Here is a 15,295-nt window from a genome sequence, read left to right on the forward strand (position 1 = left end):
TTAAGTAAATTCTAATAGTTGACTTTTTAACAATTAAAGGATAGGCACCGGCTGGCACTTAGAGATATGTAGGTGACCACTAGTAATAGTAATAAAACTCTATGAACGTCGACTCTGTGACTCAAAGAATTTTGGCAATTTCTTGCTCAATTCGAAAGCGCGCGCCTACGTAGAGCGCAAGGCGACGTCCGCCAGTGAGCGCCACTGCGCGGCGCACACGTCACTTGACCTTCTTGTGCCCGCCTCGGCAGAAGTGAGCCGCGGCCAGCAGCGCAGCGCTGGCAGCATGGACGGGACAAAAGAGGTCACGTGACAAATGCGCCGCTGTGTGACGCAATTTGGTGGACGTCGCTGTGCGCACAAAGCCGGCGTGTTATTCTCGACCTTCACGAGAAATGCCTAAAATTTGTTGAGCCATAGCGCCGAGGGTAATCGAGTTTTCGAAATTCTAAAATAGATAAGGCTAATAATAATGGTCAGCTACAAATCTCTGATTGCAACCGGCTTTCTGTCTGTAATAGTTAAAAATTATCCATTAGAATTCAATTAACCAGCTTACTAGCCAACATGACTCACCTGTTTGCTTAACGTCAACACTGGTGTTACCTTGCCGAAATTGTGGTTTTTAGTAGAAAATGCTTACTTTTACAAATTAGCAGCGAGCTTCCCTAAATAAAGCACTTTGTATAGTGGTCAACCTTCCGAGCCGCTCACTGACCAACATCTTCGCCTCATCTCCATCGTTCTATCCATATGCGAGCTCCAGTGCATGACCCAACTAACCAAAGAAAGCCCAAATTCGTCCGAATTAACGTGTTTGGTGCCACAGAATTTACGTACGTTTCACGGGACCGGACGGCGTGTCCGAATTACCCAGTTTTCCGGAATAACGGCGGTCATAGTAACAAGGCTTTACTCTGGTGCTTTCTTTCCAGTCCAAAGTTGTACTTCCAACTCTATTACTCCACATTCTTCGACGCAGTACAAAACCTAAATTCTACATGAGCTGACTACAGAAGAGGAGCCGCGTGCTGCAGATATTAAACGCGTTTTCAATGTCGAACGAGCGAAAGGGCAGTTCGATGAGTTGGACGGAGCCGTTCGCCGAAAAAAAAATTGAATTAGGAGGAATGAAAAATTATGAATCCAACAGGGAGGGAGGGAGGGAGGAAAGGAAGGAAGGAAGGAGGGAGGGGACTACTGAAAAGTACAATGTGGAGCTAGTTGCTAATAAATTTGGAAGCGCTCTTGGCATGGGTGTCTTCCCCTTTGTCCTGTGTTGTTGCTAAGCATTATTTCTAGTAAAGGAAAAAAGGTTGGAAGGGGGAAGGTTAAAACGGGAGGAAAGATGAAGCAACGAATTCAAAGAAGACAACGAAATGAAAGAATACAGGATGGAACGGGGAAGGAAATAGGGAAAAGTATGAAATTAAATGATGAAAAGGGAAAAGAGTGGGATTAAGGGAAATGAAAAAAGATTTAAGGAAAGAAGATAAAAAAAGCTTACCCTGCGCGTTTCTTTCCTAGCGCGGTTCCTCGAAAGCAAGCAAGAACACCCATCGCACAGGGCCCTTTCGTATTTCGCAAGTGATCGATCCGAATCTACTCTTGCCGTAATGCGCAGCTTTGCTGCGTGCATGCGTGCTTCGGGACTGAGTAGAATTAAAGCGTCGCTGGAAGCTCAGTCACGTTCGCACGTTTGCAGCGGCGCAGCGCAAGACATGCCTGCTTCTTAATTGGAGTGCGCTCTTTAGAATGAAAGCAAGGGCAGCCAACCTACACCCGTGATACACTCGAGGAGGGGTGCGCTGGGGCGCCGTTCGTTTCAGCTGCAGACTCAAGGTAGACCTCATCTTTTTTGGAACCGCGAGGCTCGTGAAAAAGCGCCTTGGATACGAAGAGACACTAACTTGAATTATAACACCTTCCAAAGACGGCGCGGGCTACCTTTCCAGAGAATGGAAGAGCGAAACCGCATACAAGCAATCAAAAATATTATTGCGAAAGCAATACTCCTTGCACTTTCACGTCTTTGCCGTGCCGCGGCCGTGACCACCATCGTGCCGCGGCCGTGACCACCATCGACCTTCATTTGACCTTGATTGCATTAGATTGGATTAGAGTAGATTGGATTGGACTGGATTGGACTGGACTGGATTAGATTACATTATATTAGATTACATTTGGTTAGATTATATTGCATTGGATAGGAGTGGATTGGATTGGAGTGGACTGGATTGGATTGGAGTGGATTGAATTGGATTGGAATGGAATGTATTGGATTGGATTGTATAACCGATGCATCGCCACAAGTCTAACCACAAGAACCACCACCAGCTACACTACCAGCTGTACCATGGCGTAGGTACGGATATTGCTTTCGCAATTACCGGGTTGAACCAAGCTAAGCCACAGCGATTTTTTTTGCTTGCCACCTTGTTATGCTCACCGAATGTGCGATGAGCAAATTTAAGGGGAAAGGGGAAGGGGGGGCGGGGGGGTATTTTGTTTATGCCGTTTCAAGACTACGAACTCAGAGCAAGGCAATAGATCTGCTTCTTGACTTTCATTTCTTGCTTTCTTTTCGTACACGCGCAAGCATTAGGCGAGAAATGAAGCAAGGGCGACGAGGGGAAAGCGAATTGATCTCATCGGACCACTTCTGCTGGCGTTAAATTGCGAACTGCAATCGGCCGTGCGCTGGCTGGGAAGATATTGAAAGAAAAATAAACAGAGGAAGCGAGGATCGCGTTAGTAGCGCACCGTTCTCCGCGGCCCGCTAATGATCCCGGTTAATGCAACTGAAATCCGTTCCGTGGGATGAAATCGAGTTATAGCTGGCGGAGGACGGGCCCTGAAATCCAGCTCCGGAGTTCTATTATCACTGCTGCAGCTACAGGAGCCCCTGCAGTGGTTTTTCTTGCTATTCGTTCCTTTTGTTTTCTTTTCTTATTGCGCAGCCCTCCACTCTGAGTATGCTGAGCACATTCGCATGCGCCTTTTCCATTAACATAACGCAATGCCCTGCGACCGACGGATGGAAAGACGGCAGAAAGGAGAATGGAGCCGCCGACGAACGCACAGGAAACGAAGTCGTTAAACGCTGCAGGCACAGTGTCCCAATAAAGAAAAAATAGAAGCGTTCGGACAACAGACAGAAAAAATGCACGTTAAATAAACACACAGCGCACAATATCGACGGGAATAATTCGAGCAAAAGCTTTCCGCTTGCTGCCTGGTCGATGGAGTGATCAAGGCTTTCCTCGATAGGAACCAGACGAGAAAACCGACTGTCGCGACAACGCACAGAAGCATATCCGATTGAAATCTCGGCCATTGTGGATACCGCTGCCACATCACAAGATGTTCGCAATCTTTCTAGAATGATGACGTTTCGATATCGCGCCAAGCAATTTGCACAATAATTTTCTTCTCATTCTTGAGTGCGTTCAAGTTATCGAGGTGATTATCCAACGTAATGCGGATGCAGGAAACATAAATCTGTTATTAATTAAGGTCAAATTATATATTACAATTTTTCTAACTTCTCGCGAGCCAGTTATCTCACGTGACTTACTGGGTATCGCGGTTCGTTGTGGTTCCAGCTGGTGTCCGCAGATCTGGAGCCGTAACTACAAAAAACATCGCGAATTTGGAGGTGCCTGAAAAACAGTACATGACCAACCGTAAAACCGCTCACTGACATGCTCCCATTTTTAAACTTCATGTTCCTAAGCAAATGTAGTAACCTCAGCGCACTAAGCAAGCTTCACCAGTGGACTACAAATCCGGGCAAACTCGACATTGAGATATCAATTGAACGTCACAGGTGGCTAATGCACTCGTCCTGACTTTCCAACAGCAGTTCGCGGCAGCAATTGGAGGCAGGAAATTTTCGCAGTTGATTTCGTTCACCTTTAATGATTTTATTAAAATTAAGTAATTGCAACCGTCACACCCTTTTTTAACTGATCTAGAGAGCGCTCAATACCTACGCCTTGTGTCACGCTCGTCGAATAAAAAAAGATGCTGGCAACTCCTGAAAAAGCCACATCACAGCTTTTTTCGGACAAACAGAGATTCCCATGCGTAAGGAGAGTCTGCTCGGGTTCAGAAAGAATACAAGAGAGTCTGTCCTAGGAACATTGAAAACCCAACGATCTTAATGTGCACAAAGGTCTGACACGCAACTGCATAAATGTGCTGGTCTCTAGCGATGGAAAAGAAATAAAATTTCGCATTTTTTAGCTTCTTTATACGGTTACACTACTTTGTATTACGTATTCTACTCAACATACTGTGTAATTAAAGAAGAAAGAGCGAACGCGTCAACCGAAGATTCATGCGCCCTTGAAAAAAAAAAAAGAAAAAGATGGCGTCTCGCTTTTCTCTTTTTTCTTCGATCCGCGCGCCACTCTGCCGTGTTGCAATTGTTGAGAGTTTCGCTTCCACTACAGAGCGCAACACACTGCATCAAAATGCACGCCACCAGCTGTATTGCTTGTTTCCGAACGGCGCCGAAATAGACAGTTTCTAAGGAGCCTGAAATCGTGCTTTCCATCGTTAAGTGCAAAAAGATAGAGAAACACGCATGTTCCATTATCACAGTCATGCATAGCACTAATGGGCGTGCTCGGCGCTCATGGTTGCTCCCTTTCTTGGCGTCGCAGTTATGGTACCACCACCGGCCTCCAAACTTGGCAACAGAGCATCGCAGTCGTCATTTTTCATCGTATGAAATTCCGGATCCGCATCCAGAGAATCTGAAACTCCACGAAGCCGTTCTTTCCAACGGAGAGGTGGACATTGCAGACATAAACCTGGCAGACATGGATCCGGAAGACATAAGGGTAAGACCCGCAGTACGTCAACCTCTCTCTCTCTCTTCATTTTGCTTTTTTTTTTTTGCATTCAAGCTTACAATTTCCGGCCGCGACGACTAAGTGGGTGTCCTTTTCTGCTGCTTAGCACTAAGTCGCGAATACATTCCTTACCGTGGTGCCTTCGTTTCGATAAGGGAGGGGCGGGGGGGACAAAACTGTTGTCGAACGTAGGTTTAGGGTCACGAGGCTCACTTAATCGAATTGAATCCGCAGCGTTCCATTATATGACGTACCTCACAGCCGCTTCCTCGACTCTCCGGCGTGTTAAATTAAATAATTATTTCTTTACTTACCTCACAACTTTATCGGTGCACTTTCTTTCGATGTATTGACCCCCCTTCTCGGTTCGAAGAGTGAACGGAGTGTCAATGTGGGCGCCCACCCATCATATCCTGGCCAGCATGGTCACCGGTGTGCTACTAACTCACCTTGCAGCATTGGTATTTCGCTTCCCGCATTACCAGGAATTTGGAACAAGTGCTTCTAGTTTCCTTTGCTGCCACCACGCGGCGCATGGTGACAGTGCGTTTACGTCATCTGTGACGTAAGAGAGAGAGTGACCGAGTGGCTGCCAATAACGTGCTATAGGCCGCTAGACTTAGCGGCACTGGCTGGCTGCTGTCCCGAATTCCTGGTAACGGTAAGGGTTGCTCCGTGCGCATGCATGCACACGCGTGTTTGCTTTTTCTTTCCTTTGCGCGTGCGCAGGCTGAGCTTCGGCGCGTGTACACCCAACTGCAAGTGCTGCGGAACAAGACGATGCGCAAGGACAACCCGCACATCTCGAAGCGCCGCGGTGGCCGCAAGGTGACGCACCGGCGGTTCTCGCTGCAGCCCTTCCACCACAAGCACAAGCATGCGCACGCGACGGCGCACGAGCAAGAGACCACCGAGGTCTCCAAGACGCCCGAGGATTCGACGGCCAGCGGAGAGGGCGGCGGGCCCGTGCCCGACGGACCGTCCGTCACGAGCGTCTCGGGCATCGGCCGGCCCCCGTTCGACGACGCCGCTCCCTCGACGCCCGTCACCCCGTCCCGGAGGTCCTAGGACGCCGCGCCGGAACAACACCACGACACAGACGACGACGCAGGTATCTATACGCTCGTGCTCCCCGCCCCTCCTCTACACCGCTGCTCCGTTCACTGGCTCCCTCTACACCTGCCACGAATCGCCGGAATCGCGAATGTGCTTGCAGTCGCGCTTAGTATAACGTGCAACGCGTCGGAACAGACGCAAGTTGCATGGTGCTTCAGAGTGGTACAGCTGGCTTCCGTATATATTTCTTGAAACTGGCGAGAAAATCTTACTGAAGGCTATCATGTGTATTATCACTAAAATACATTCATTTGTGTCAGCAATTTGGGACACTCATCTCTCACGGCGCGATGCCTGTCGCAAGTGATATTCAGCGTAACTGTGGTTCCTGTGGCTTCCACGACTTGCTGCTGGTGATAAGCCTATAGCTTTCATGCGAGCGTGGGACAATGCCGCTGACAAATTTGAGTGGTAAGAGTAGCGGCGACGAACACTTTTTCAGGCACTCTAGCAGGCGCGGTAGAGTGCAAAGCTACGCGCATCAAAGGGGACGCTTGAACAGTCCGAGCAGAACTTCCATCCCTCCCGCCGCACTCTCCGCGGACGTTGTGACTGCCCTGCCTACACCACCGAAAGGCAGTCTCTCAGCCGTGCGCTGGAGCGCCTAGATACACGCCCTTTCACGGAAATGAAGATTCTCGGCCACTGGCCGCGGCGGTCGTCGGCGGAGAAGGCCTGCAAGGCACTGCTCCGCTTCTTGAGAACTTCTGGCCTGCACGATAGGCTGTGACTTTAAGGAACAGTGACGTTTTAGAGTGACTTCAATTTTCTGTTACTCTCCTTTCTCTTTCATTTTTTTTTTATCCCCTCACCCCCTTCCCCCCGTGTAGGGTAGCAAACCGATTATTCTTTCGGTTAACCTCCCTGCCTTTACTCTTCTATATCCTCCTCCTCCTCCTCTACATGTCCATAACATTGCCTGTGAAAAGAGCCACGTCTCTACATGATGTCGATCCTGTGGAAAGAACAGTGACGTTGCTGTCCTCATGGGAGTAATTTTACCGGCAGAAAATGCATTCAAGGTTACCTACACGGCTCTTAAACGGCGGGCCGACAACTTGATCCTGATCACCACTATTTGTGGCGTGTGTCCTCTGTCAGTCTTCGTTTCGTTCTCGTGCGCCCGGAAATTTTGAGATGTGTAACCAACTAGCCCGTCAGTTCGTCCTGAGCAAACCATTATTATGAACCAGCAGAAACCACGAGACCTCTTAACTGTCTCAGCGTGGTTTCCCTTTTTCTCCTTCCCTGCCTCCGTTTCCCCTCTCCAATCGCAGGCAAGGGGACCAAGGGAGCGTGCCAAAACCTCTAGGACCACAAAGAGCCAGCAACGCGCAATGGCCGGCGCGACGACCTCTTCTCACCTCTCCCAGCAGCCATCGCCGGCTCTGCCTAGCTGCCCGCCGCCGCTGCTGCGACGTCCCAATATGGCGGCGGCGAAACGGAGAGGGAACACACGTGCCCACATCTCTCTAGACACACACACACACAAACACAACAAAAATACCCGTGAGGGGCATCGCGCCGAGGCCAACAGCGCGCTCGCTGCCTGCCACACGTACTCCACAGACTCAACTCGCACAGGGTGGTGCGTTCCGATTCTCTCGGCTGGACAAAAGGCGCAGAAGCCAAGACGAAAGCGCGGGCAATTTAATGCCGTTCTTTTAGCAGTCCGGTCGTCAAAAAAGAAAGACGGCGTCACGGCGACGACTGAGAACCGATGAGTGCTCTGACCCGGCAGCTTCATTTTGCAATTCCACAAGACCACAAGAGCGCTTCCTGAGTACGTTGCTCTCATGACGGCGTATTGTGCCTCAATTATCTGCTCGCCCAGGAGCTTTCTTTCCCAGACTGTGGCACATCTCATCGAGACAAAAAGGACGTGCAGCAGGTCATTTACTCTTTTCTTCACTTTGAGCTTCCTCATTGCTCCGAAGAGGTTACAGAGGCAGCGTTAGCTGAAGTTACTAAATTACTCTGGTGTTAGCGGTATGGCTACTTTGATGCACGGTCTATTATTACTTTGTGTGCCGTGACGCCACTGTGTCAGTCTAACTAGTACTATATTCCAGCAGTGTTTCGTTCTTACTGCAAGCTGAAAGGCTTATTAGCCATTTGGTCTGCAGTAGACTGATGATAAAGGCGACAACGCAGAAAACAAAAAAAGCAATAAGATAGTGGCGTCAGTGTTTTACATCGCTTATCTTGTACGATGACACACTCTCATTGACGCCTCTGGCTTCAGCGAGAAGACACGTCTCTCATTGATGCCTCTGGCTTCAGCATTTTCAACCTTATCTACGCCGTACAAATTTCTACACGTTTGGCCTTTGTTCTAGCGGGCCGTCTGTTCAAGCTCACCACCATTAATTTTAATGGTAGTGCTTTGATTTTGTGCGATTTGTTAGCGACGTCCGCTACCTGTAATAGCCTCCGAACTTATTGACCTCGCTGCCGTCACGAAGACGCTTGGCCGCCTGTCAACGAGAGTATGTTAGCCCTGTTTACCCGAGTGAGTTAAGCGAGCTGAACGCATTTGCACCAGTATTCTAGTGCGGTTTCAACACAAAACAACGTAAGCGTCACGTAATTCACGCGAATCTGCCGAGTTCTTATCGGCATGCCCGCTAGCATCGCGGAGCCAATGGGACTGTAGTTTCCGCTAGGAAGGAAACGAACAGCCAAGGAAAGCGCTTTTTTGGAGGAGGCAGCCGCGAGAATTATAGCGGTACCCTGGAATTCTCGCCTTACAGCCTCGGGGACTGAAATTTCTGTGATCGTTTTCGGGCAGTTCCTCAGACAAATAAGAGCTGCGCGTTTAATGGCTCGTCCGTCACTGTGGTTCATGAAATTATGGGAAATGTCTTATGCATCGCGTAACAACCTCTAGCACACTAAGCCGTCTACAAGGCCAAAAGACACAGTGCACACGCGACTAACTTTGCATCATTTTAATAATCTACTTAATGTTAGGGGAACGCTGTCTTGAATACAGTGCAACGAAGGACAAAAATGCTGGCAACTGTGTGGTGCCTTTATCGTCCTTTAGTTCTTTGTTAGGCTGCATTCCAAGACAGATGGCGGTGTTTATCGTGCGGCATTCTTTCCGCGCATCTTACAGCCATTAATATTTAGCTAAACAATGAACTCCGCTTCCATGTTTTCAGACGACGTGCCTTCGGTAGGACTGCGGAATCCCGGCACAGTGTCGTCCAGACACTGTTCCGCCGTAAGGTATGCGGACTGGTCTTTAATTAAAAACTTAGGCCTATGTTTTCTGGCTGTCTGGGCCCTTTCCCTTCTTTATTTTCTCTGGAAGGATATAATTTTCTCCAGAGGACTTGCTTGGTTTTCTGATGGTTACTTTAAAAGCTGTCTCGCAGCCTTACAGTCTTAAAGCGACTAAAAGCAAAAACGAAAAAAAAAACGTACCAGATGTGGATGGGCGGTGCGTCATTTTTAGCCGCACATCATTTCGCTCCGCGTGCCGTCGCTGGGTCGGCTGTCTGCATTTTTCTCTTCAAAAACCGGCGCGAGGAATCGGAACGCACCCACACTCAGTCGGATGCCGCTTCCCACTCATCATAGGGCTAGGCACCAACACCTTCTCGTCAGCAAAGAAACTAACCCGGTTGGCATTCAGGAGCATTCTTCACTACGCGACCAGTTTTTTTTTTTTTTTTTTATGTACCACAGCGTCTGCGCCGGTTTTCTCTGGCGTGCTATAAATTGGAAATGCGCTTGCACATCTCTCCTTTTACGCAATTGTTTTTGCCGCTTTTTTTTTTTTTTTGCACGGAAATCATTTCGGCGAGAAAGGCGAAGGGACCGAAGAGAGGAATATCTACACACACACACAAAAGAAGACATGCCACGCGCAGTTCTCGCCTGCCCGAACAGGACCATTGAACGACGTGCGACGCTATGAACACGCGGGACCTTCTCCAGGAGAGCTTGATAAGTTAGCGCTGAAATGCCAGGTAGCAATCGTTGATGGTACACTGTTTCTACGTTTGCATGTGGTTGCAGGAATTGTGCGCACAACGAGAACACGGTAACAGTTTACCGCAGAAGCGGCACTGACGTCAGTCCGCGCACACTGAGCTCAAGTTGTTGAAAAGCAGCAGAGACAGTGAGAGAATGAGAGATAGAAGGAACAAGAAAACGAGAAACCAGCAGGTTTAAGGGAAAGTTAATCCTGTTGTCTATAATATACTAGCGGAAGGGAAAGGAGGTATGAAAGAGGGAAGAGAGAAGCAGGAAGAATAGTAAATAGCTCAGCCGACAAGGAAATTCGTTATTACCGGCATGAAGTCAGTGTCAAAATAAGGCCACCCTTGCAACGGCCTGTACCACTGGTTATTATCAATATCCTCGGTTTCTTTCGTTTCCATGAAAAGTCCGCTCATAGACGAGGCCTAGCACTCAGCGCTATTAGGAAAGTTGTATCCATCTCCTTTTGGGAGAATGGAGATGTGAAAAGGATAGGGTTGATAAGATTGAAATTAACCATATTAGAATGGGGATTGCTACCCAGTGCATGGAGAAGTATGCATGACGAATAATCGATGGACTTTGAAGGCACAGTAGAGATCTTAGAAAAGTACGGATTAGCCTTAACTCGTGAGACCAATTGGGCTCTGACAGATGCAAGTCCCATTCGACTTGAGCACACATAGCGAAACAATCATATGCACGTGCTTTAATCATGCCACTTCTCGACATTTAATGTCTAGCGGCGGGCTTTTGAACAACGTTAATCGGGTTCCATCGACTACTCATTTTGTTTAGTTTCAGCAGTATAGCCGAGCTTGAAGACATACAGAAGTGTCTCCCTCTAAATCAAATGCATGCTGTGGTGTGCGAGTCCAGCAAATATCAGCTGCCCGCAGCAATTAATGCGCCAAATTTGGCAGATGTTTGTGAATATCACTGAACAAAGTAAATGACTGTCCAGGAAAACGTTAAAATGACACGGGTGGGCAAATAAAAAGAGAAAGAAAGCTGCGCCGTTGCGAATACGCTTTGAAAAAAATTCCATTATTTTCACAAAATCAAATCCACCGATTCACTCGGTCATAAATAGAAGTCGCAATCTAAAGAGTAACAGCTGCTTCTACTCCTCAAGAATTTTAAATACCGCACAGCCACAAATGTGTGGACTAATTTGCAATTACACAGTGAGCTCGGCACGAACGCAGCTCAAAACCTGGCACAGCAGCTGCGTCTAGCACTTTCTTGCAGGAGCCAGTAAAGGAAAAAAAAATAACTCTTAGCTTCCACTTTGCGCGCAAGATGTTGTCATTACCGCACTTGCGGCGAATTGCGCGTTTACCGTCCCTGTGGCTGGCGAAAATTTTCTAGGAAGCTATATGTAGGCGCAATTGAACAACGGTTGACAAGTGCATTAATGTAGTTTAAGTGCGAGCGCAGCTTATCCTCATACGAAGCCCACAATATTTTCAAACGTCGCCAAGGTTTCGCTGCTCGCGACGCCATCATTATCTGCAGTACTGAGTTTAGTGACAGCAGGCGTGGGCATAAACGCCGCAGTATATGAGTAACACATTCCACGCCAGGAGCCGGTGTGCTTAAGCGCACTTAGGAGCAGTGGACCCGGTGTTTAAATCAAAAAAAAAAATAAAGCAGGTGTTTGGTTCCAATCTTTTGGTTCCTACATTCCTAAGAGATGTTGATTCCATGCGTAGGAGAACAGATGACACAGAAAGGAGAATTGCAAAAGAGAGCAGCAGAAGCAATACGCAATTGAAACAAGCGGAAAGGAGCTAATCAGCATCTTCTGCAACATGTGAAAAGGAGTGGAGCAGGACGCGGACGTACACAGTGAAGAAGAAGAAAAAAGGACAGGTACAGCCGAAATTTAGCACTTCCGGAAAGGACTAACGAATGAGCGTTCTCGCTTCCAAGGTCGCCGTAAATATCAGCAATAACAAAATGGCAGGAGCGCCCTCTTAGCACAAAACCATAAGCCATAACACAGAACTTTCAGGGATGTTTTGCATTGGTCAACACAATATACAATACAAGCGCCACGTAGCGGTGGCGTGCGGTGTACTGCGGGCAGGGCACCCTCTCCTCCCAAGACGTGTGCTTGCTTAGCCCCTCTGAGACTGACTCACCTAGCCACGCCTCCCTGCAGACAACCGCATACACGACTCCTGTCAAACACCAAAGTGATCACCAGCTCATCTAGAGGTAGGGTCAGTTGCTGGCGACGTCACAGTGTCTGGAGACCTCCCCGAGTACTGAGCACCAGTCTGCGACTGGGCTCACATCGTCGGCCGCAGTTGTTTGTGCGCCTTGGAGAACTCGAAGTGTGCGCGTTTGATCTATTGATGGGATAGCCGCAGCGCCTCACGATGCTTGTGTCTTGCTCGAGGGTGTGAAAACGCGAACCATTATTGCCACCGTCACCAAACGAGGCGGCCGGATCCGCCAGGTTGGTGGGTGGCGACTCTTGTTGCATGCTCCCCTTAACTGTACAGGTTTTAAGACGACTAAAGCGACAACTACACGGTAGGCGATGTTGGGAACACTACTCAAGCCAAAGTTCTGCTTACTTGTAGTTTGTCTCGTTTGTTTCCTATTTCTTTTCCATACCCATGACCATCTATGTAGGTGAACATGTGTACGTCAGTGTCGGGCTGCGCTCCTGTTAGCATGACGTTATGAAACGGAGTGGATTCTGGGATGAGCGACGCGTCAGGCGTCACGAGAGAAAAGAAAAAAGGGAGCAAAAAAGACCACGGAAGGTGGCGATCAAAAAAAAAAATGTATACTCCATCGTGGAATAACTACTCTTCTTTACCAGGGGCTGCATCGTCGCTTGCAGTCGTGTTTACTATTCATATGCAATAGGTAGCCAAAGTTGGACGATACATCTGTAGTTAACGGTTCACGTTACGTGTTTGTTGTCGACGTTTGCTGGAGCTGTAAAAGACGTACCTACTCACTGAGATTATTAAAAAAATATTTTGTTTCGATGCCACGGCTTCGTGTTGTCATTCCGCCGACTCCACTGTCAGTGCACGATTTCTGACCTTGGCGTATACGCAAAGCGCTGGAAGTAGCTTGTCTCTTCCTGCGGGTAAAATGGCGCGGTTCGAATTCAAAATATTTATTTATTTATTTATTTATTTTACAGAATACTGCAGGCCCTTGCGGCCCTTGCAGGAGGTGCGGCGATACAAAGTAATACAGATACAATAAGCACCAAAAGAAAAGAAAATAATACACATACGCGACAAGTTAGGTGACGTCAATCTTATATCTGTTCAATGGAGTTATGTCACTGCTGCCATAGGTAAATCACTCCAGACAGTTGTCGTGCGGAGAAAAAAAAAGGAATATTTAAATACGTTAGTTCTGGCAGCGAATGGGGTTATTGATCAGAATGACGATGTCTTGTTGAACGTGTCACGGAGAGTGGCTTAATATAGGGAACAGGGCAGACTGCCAACCTGTTATTTCTGAGCATAAACGATATTTTAACCTGAGAATTTTGCGTCTTACTTGTACAGTTGGAATCTTGTGTTCCCGTATTATGGTAGTTGGTGAGTCTGTTGAACGGTATATTGAAAAGATGAACCGGACGGCCTTGCGCTGGATCATTTCAAGGCTTTAATGTTAGTTTTAGTAAAATGGACCCAGACAACGCATACGTATTCTAACTTAGGTCATATTAATGATGAATAAGCTAAAAATTTAAGGTCTGCGGGAGCATTTTCTAGTTTATGCTAGTGGACACAAAGTTTTGCGAAAACCTGAAGCGCATACGTTACTTATACGTTTATTCTTTATGTTATCTTATATGTTTACTACTTATATGTTTAATAACGAACTTACAGCTCTCGCGCACTTACACAACCGCTTTTATAACCGGGCTCTTTACTTACGTAAAGCTGAAGCTCAAGGTAACCAGCTTTTACTGAGCATCGATTTATTTTCCAAGAAATGCATCGCTTATACGTGTTGTACATGAGGAACAATAACTCTCGGGCCAGTCTATATAGCCCACGGATCGATACAGACTACCAGCACACTCAGGCAATAAATTAAATGACCAAAAAACGCGATAAGACGGGCTTTACGAGTCCGAACAAAAGATTTGAGCCGTGCGCTCTTTATGCTTAAATTTATTGCGGACCTCGACTATTCCGGACAAGTGATCAATATATGTCATGGCGTGCATTATATATCAATTTCATATAAAAAATCGTACTCCCGGCCAGCATTTAAAGAAAAAGAAACACGTCAGTACGATTTCTTCTATCAAAACTACCTGACGCTGTGTGTAGTATGAGAAAACGTTAATAATTCTTTATGTTCGCGCTGTGAGTTACTCTGGCAACAGTAACGTCAGGGGCACGTATATTATCAAATATACTATCGAGCCATCGCCAACTAGGTTTTCAAGGGGCGGTGGTTACGACAACCTGCTCTCCAACCATAACTGGCACTGCAAAAAAAAAAAAAATGCGGCTGAAAAACTCACCCATCTGAGTTGTTCCTTTTGTTTGTTTTTTTCTGAGCTGCTTTCGTCTGCTCTCTCCACTGTTGGGCTGATGGAGTCCTATTAAAGCGAAAAGGGACACGTAAAAATACATGTTGGGGCATTTTTAGGCCTCGAAGCCTACCTCGAAATCTCCTCTTAACGGCACGGTATCAGGAAGACTTCAAGACCTGTTTACCGGACGTGCCGCATTAAACCCTACTTCACTACCATTTATTTATTTATTTATTTCAAGATACCCCTAAAGGCCCTCTTCACGAGGGTATTACATAGGGGGTGGTAAATATTACAAATTGTATAAATAAAAGGAACATTTAACATGAGTAACAGGGCAAAAAAGAAGCAAGAAAAGAGCAATAACTGGTATTCAGAGAATCGACTTAATATATTATAATAATGAAAATATCTGCCCAGTTTCCCGCTTTCCCTTCTCCCTATCAGAGACAGATATTTAATCAGGCATAGACTCATGCGGAAGCTCTTTTCCTTTTTTTTTTTTTTTTTCAGAGTCAACCATCGAACTGCGGGCACTCTGTTTCGATCAACACCTCCCTGAAGCCTGCCTCAGGGCTGCGGCCGACGACGTAGACGCTTTTGCTCTCGACAGTACATCGGCTTCTTAGCACAAGGCAGCCGTCGCTGTGATGAAGTTTTTATGCCTTCCGGCGTCACGCCGCTAGACAGAGGCCCCAGGTTATTTCTCGGCCGCATTTCAATGGACGACGAGCCTTGAAGGGAGACAGAAGCACTTTTCTTGAAAATCAGGCTGGAAGCGGCGTCCTAT

General features: G+C 47.3%; 2 protein-coding genes across 3 annotated transcripts in view; both read left to right on the top strand.

The window, feature by feature from the left end:
• LOC149340239 (atrial natriuretic peptide receptor 1-like) overlaps nt 1–313 on the top strand; it is a 57,431-nt gene extending 57,118 nt beyond the window's left edge. Inside the window, exon 11 of the mRNA XM_089551078.1 lies at nt 128–313. Within this exon, the coding sequence (XP_089407204.1) occupies nt 128–313 (186 nt within the window). The remainder of the gene's footprint in view (nt 1–127) is intronic.
• Nucleotides 314–4,674: 4,361 nt separating this feature from the next.
• Nucleotides 4,675–7,665, top strand: LOC149340240 (uncharacterized). Of its 2 annotated transcripts, none has more exons than XM_089550691.1 (3): nt 4,675–4,862; nt 5,592–5,973; nt 7,256–7,665. In XM_089550691.1, the coding sequence occupies exons 1-2, from the start codon at nt 4,830–4,832 to the stop codon at nt 5,928–5,930; spliced, it is 372 nt and encodes a 123-aa protein (XP_089406817.1). In that variant the 5' UTR covers nt 4,675–4,829; the 3' UTR covers nt 5,931–5,973; nt 7,256–7,665. The 2 variants fall into 2 exon arrangements, with proteins under 2 accessions (XP_089406817.1, XP_089406818.1); XM_089550692.1 differs by having other exon boundaries at nt 4,675–4,850.
• Nucleotides 7,666–15,295: the final 7,630 nt, after the last annotated feature.

The sequence above is a fragment of the Amblyomma mixtum genome, chromosome 6 (assembly GCF_055824585.1).
Source record: "Amblyomma mixtum isolate Tamu chromosome 6, ASM5582458v1, whole genome shotgun sequence".
Classification (NCBI taxonomy): Eukaryota; Metazoa; Arthropoda; class Arachnida; order Ixodida; family Ixodidae; genus Amblyomma; species Amblyomma mixtum.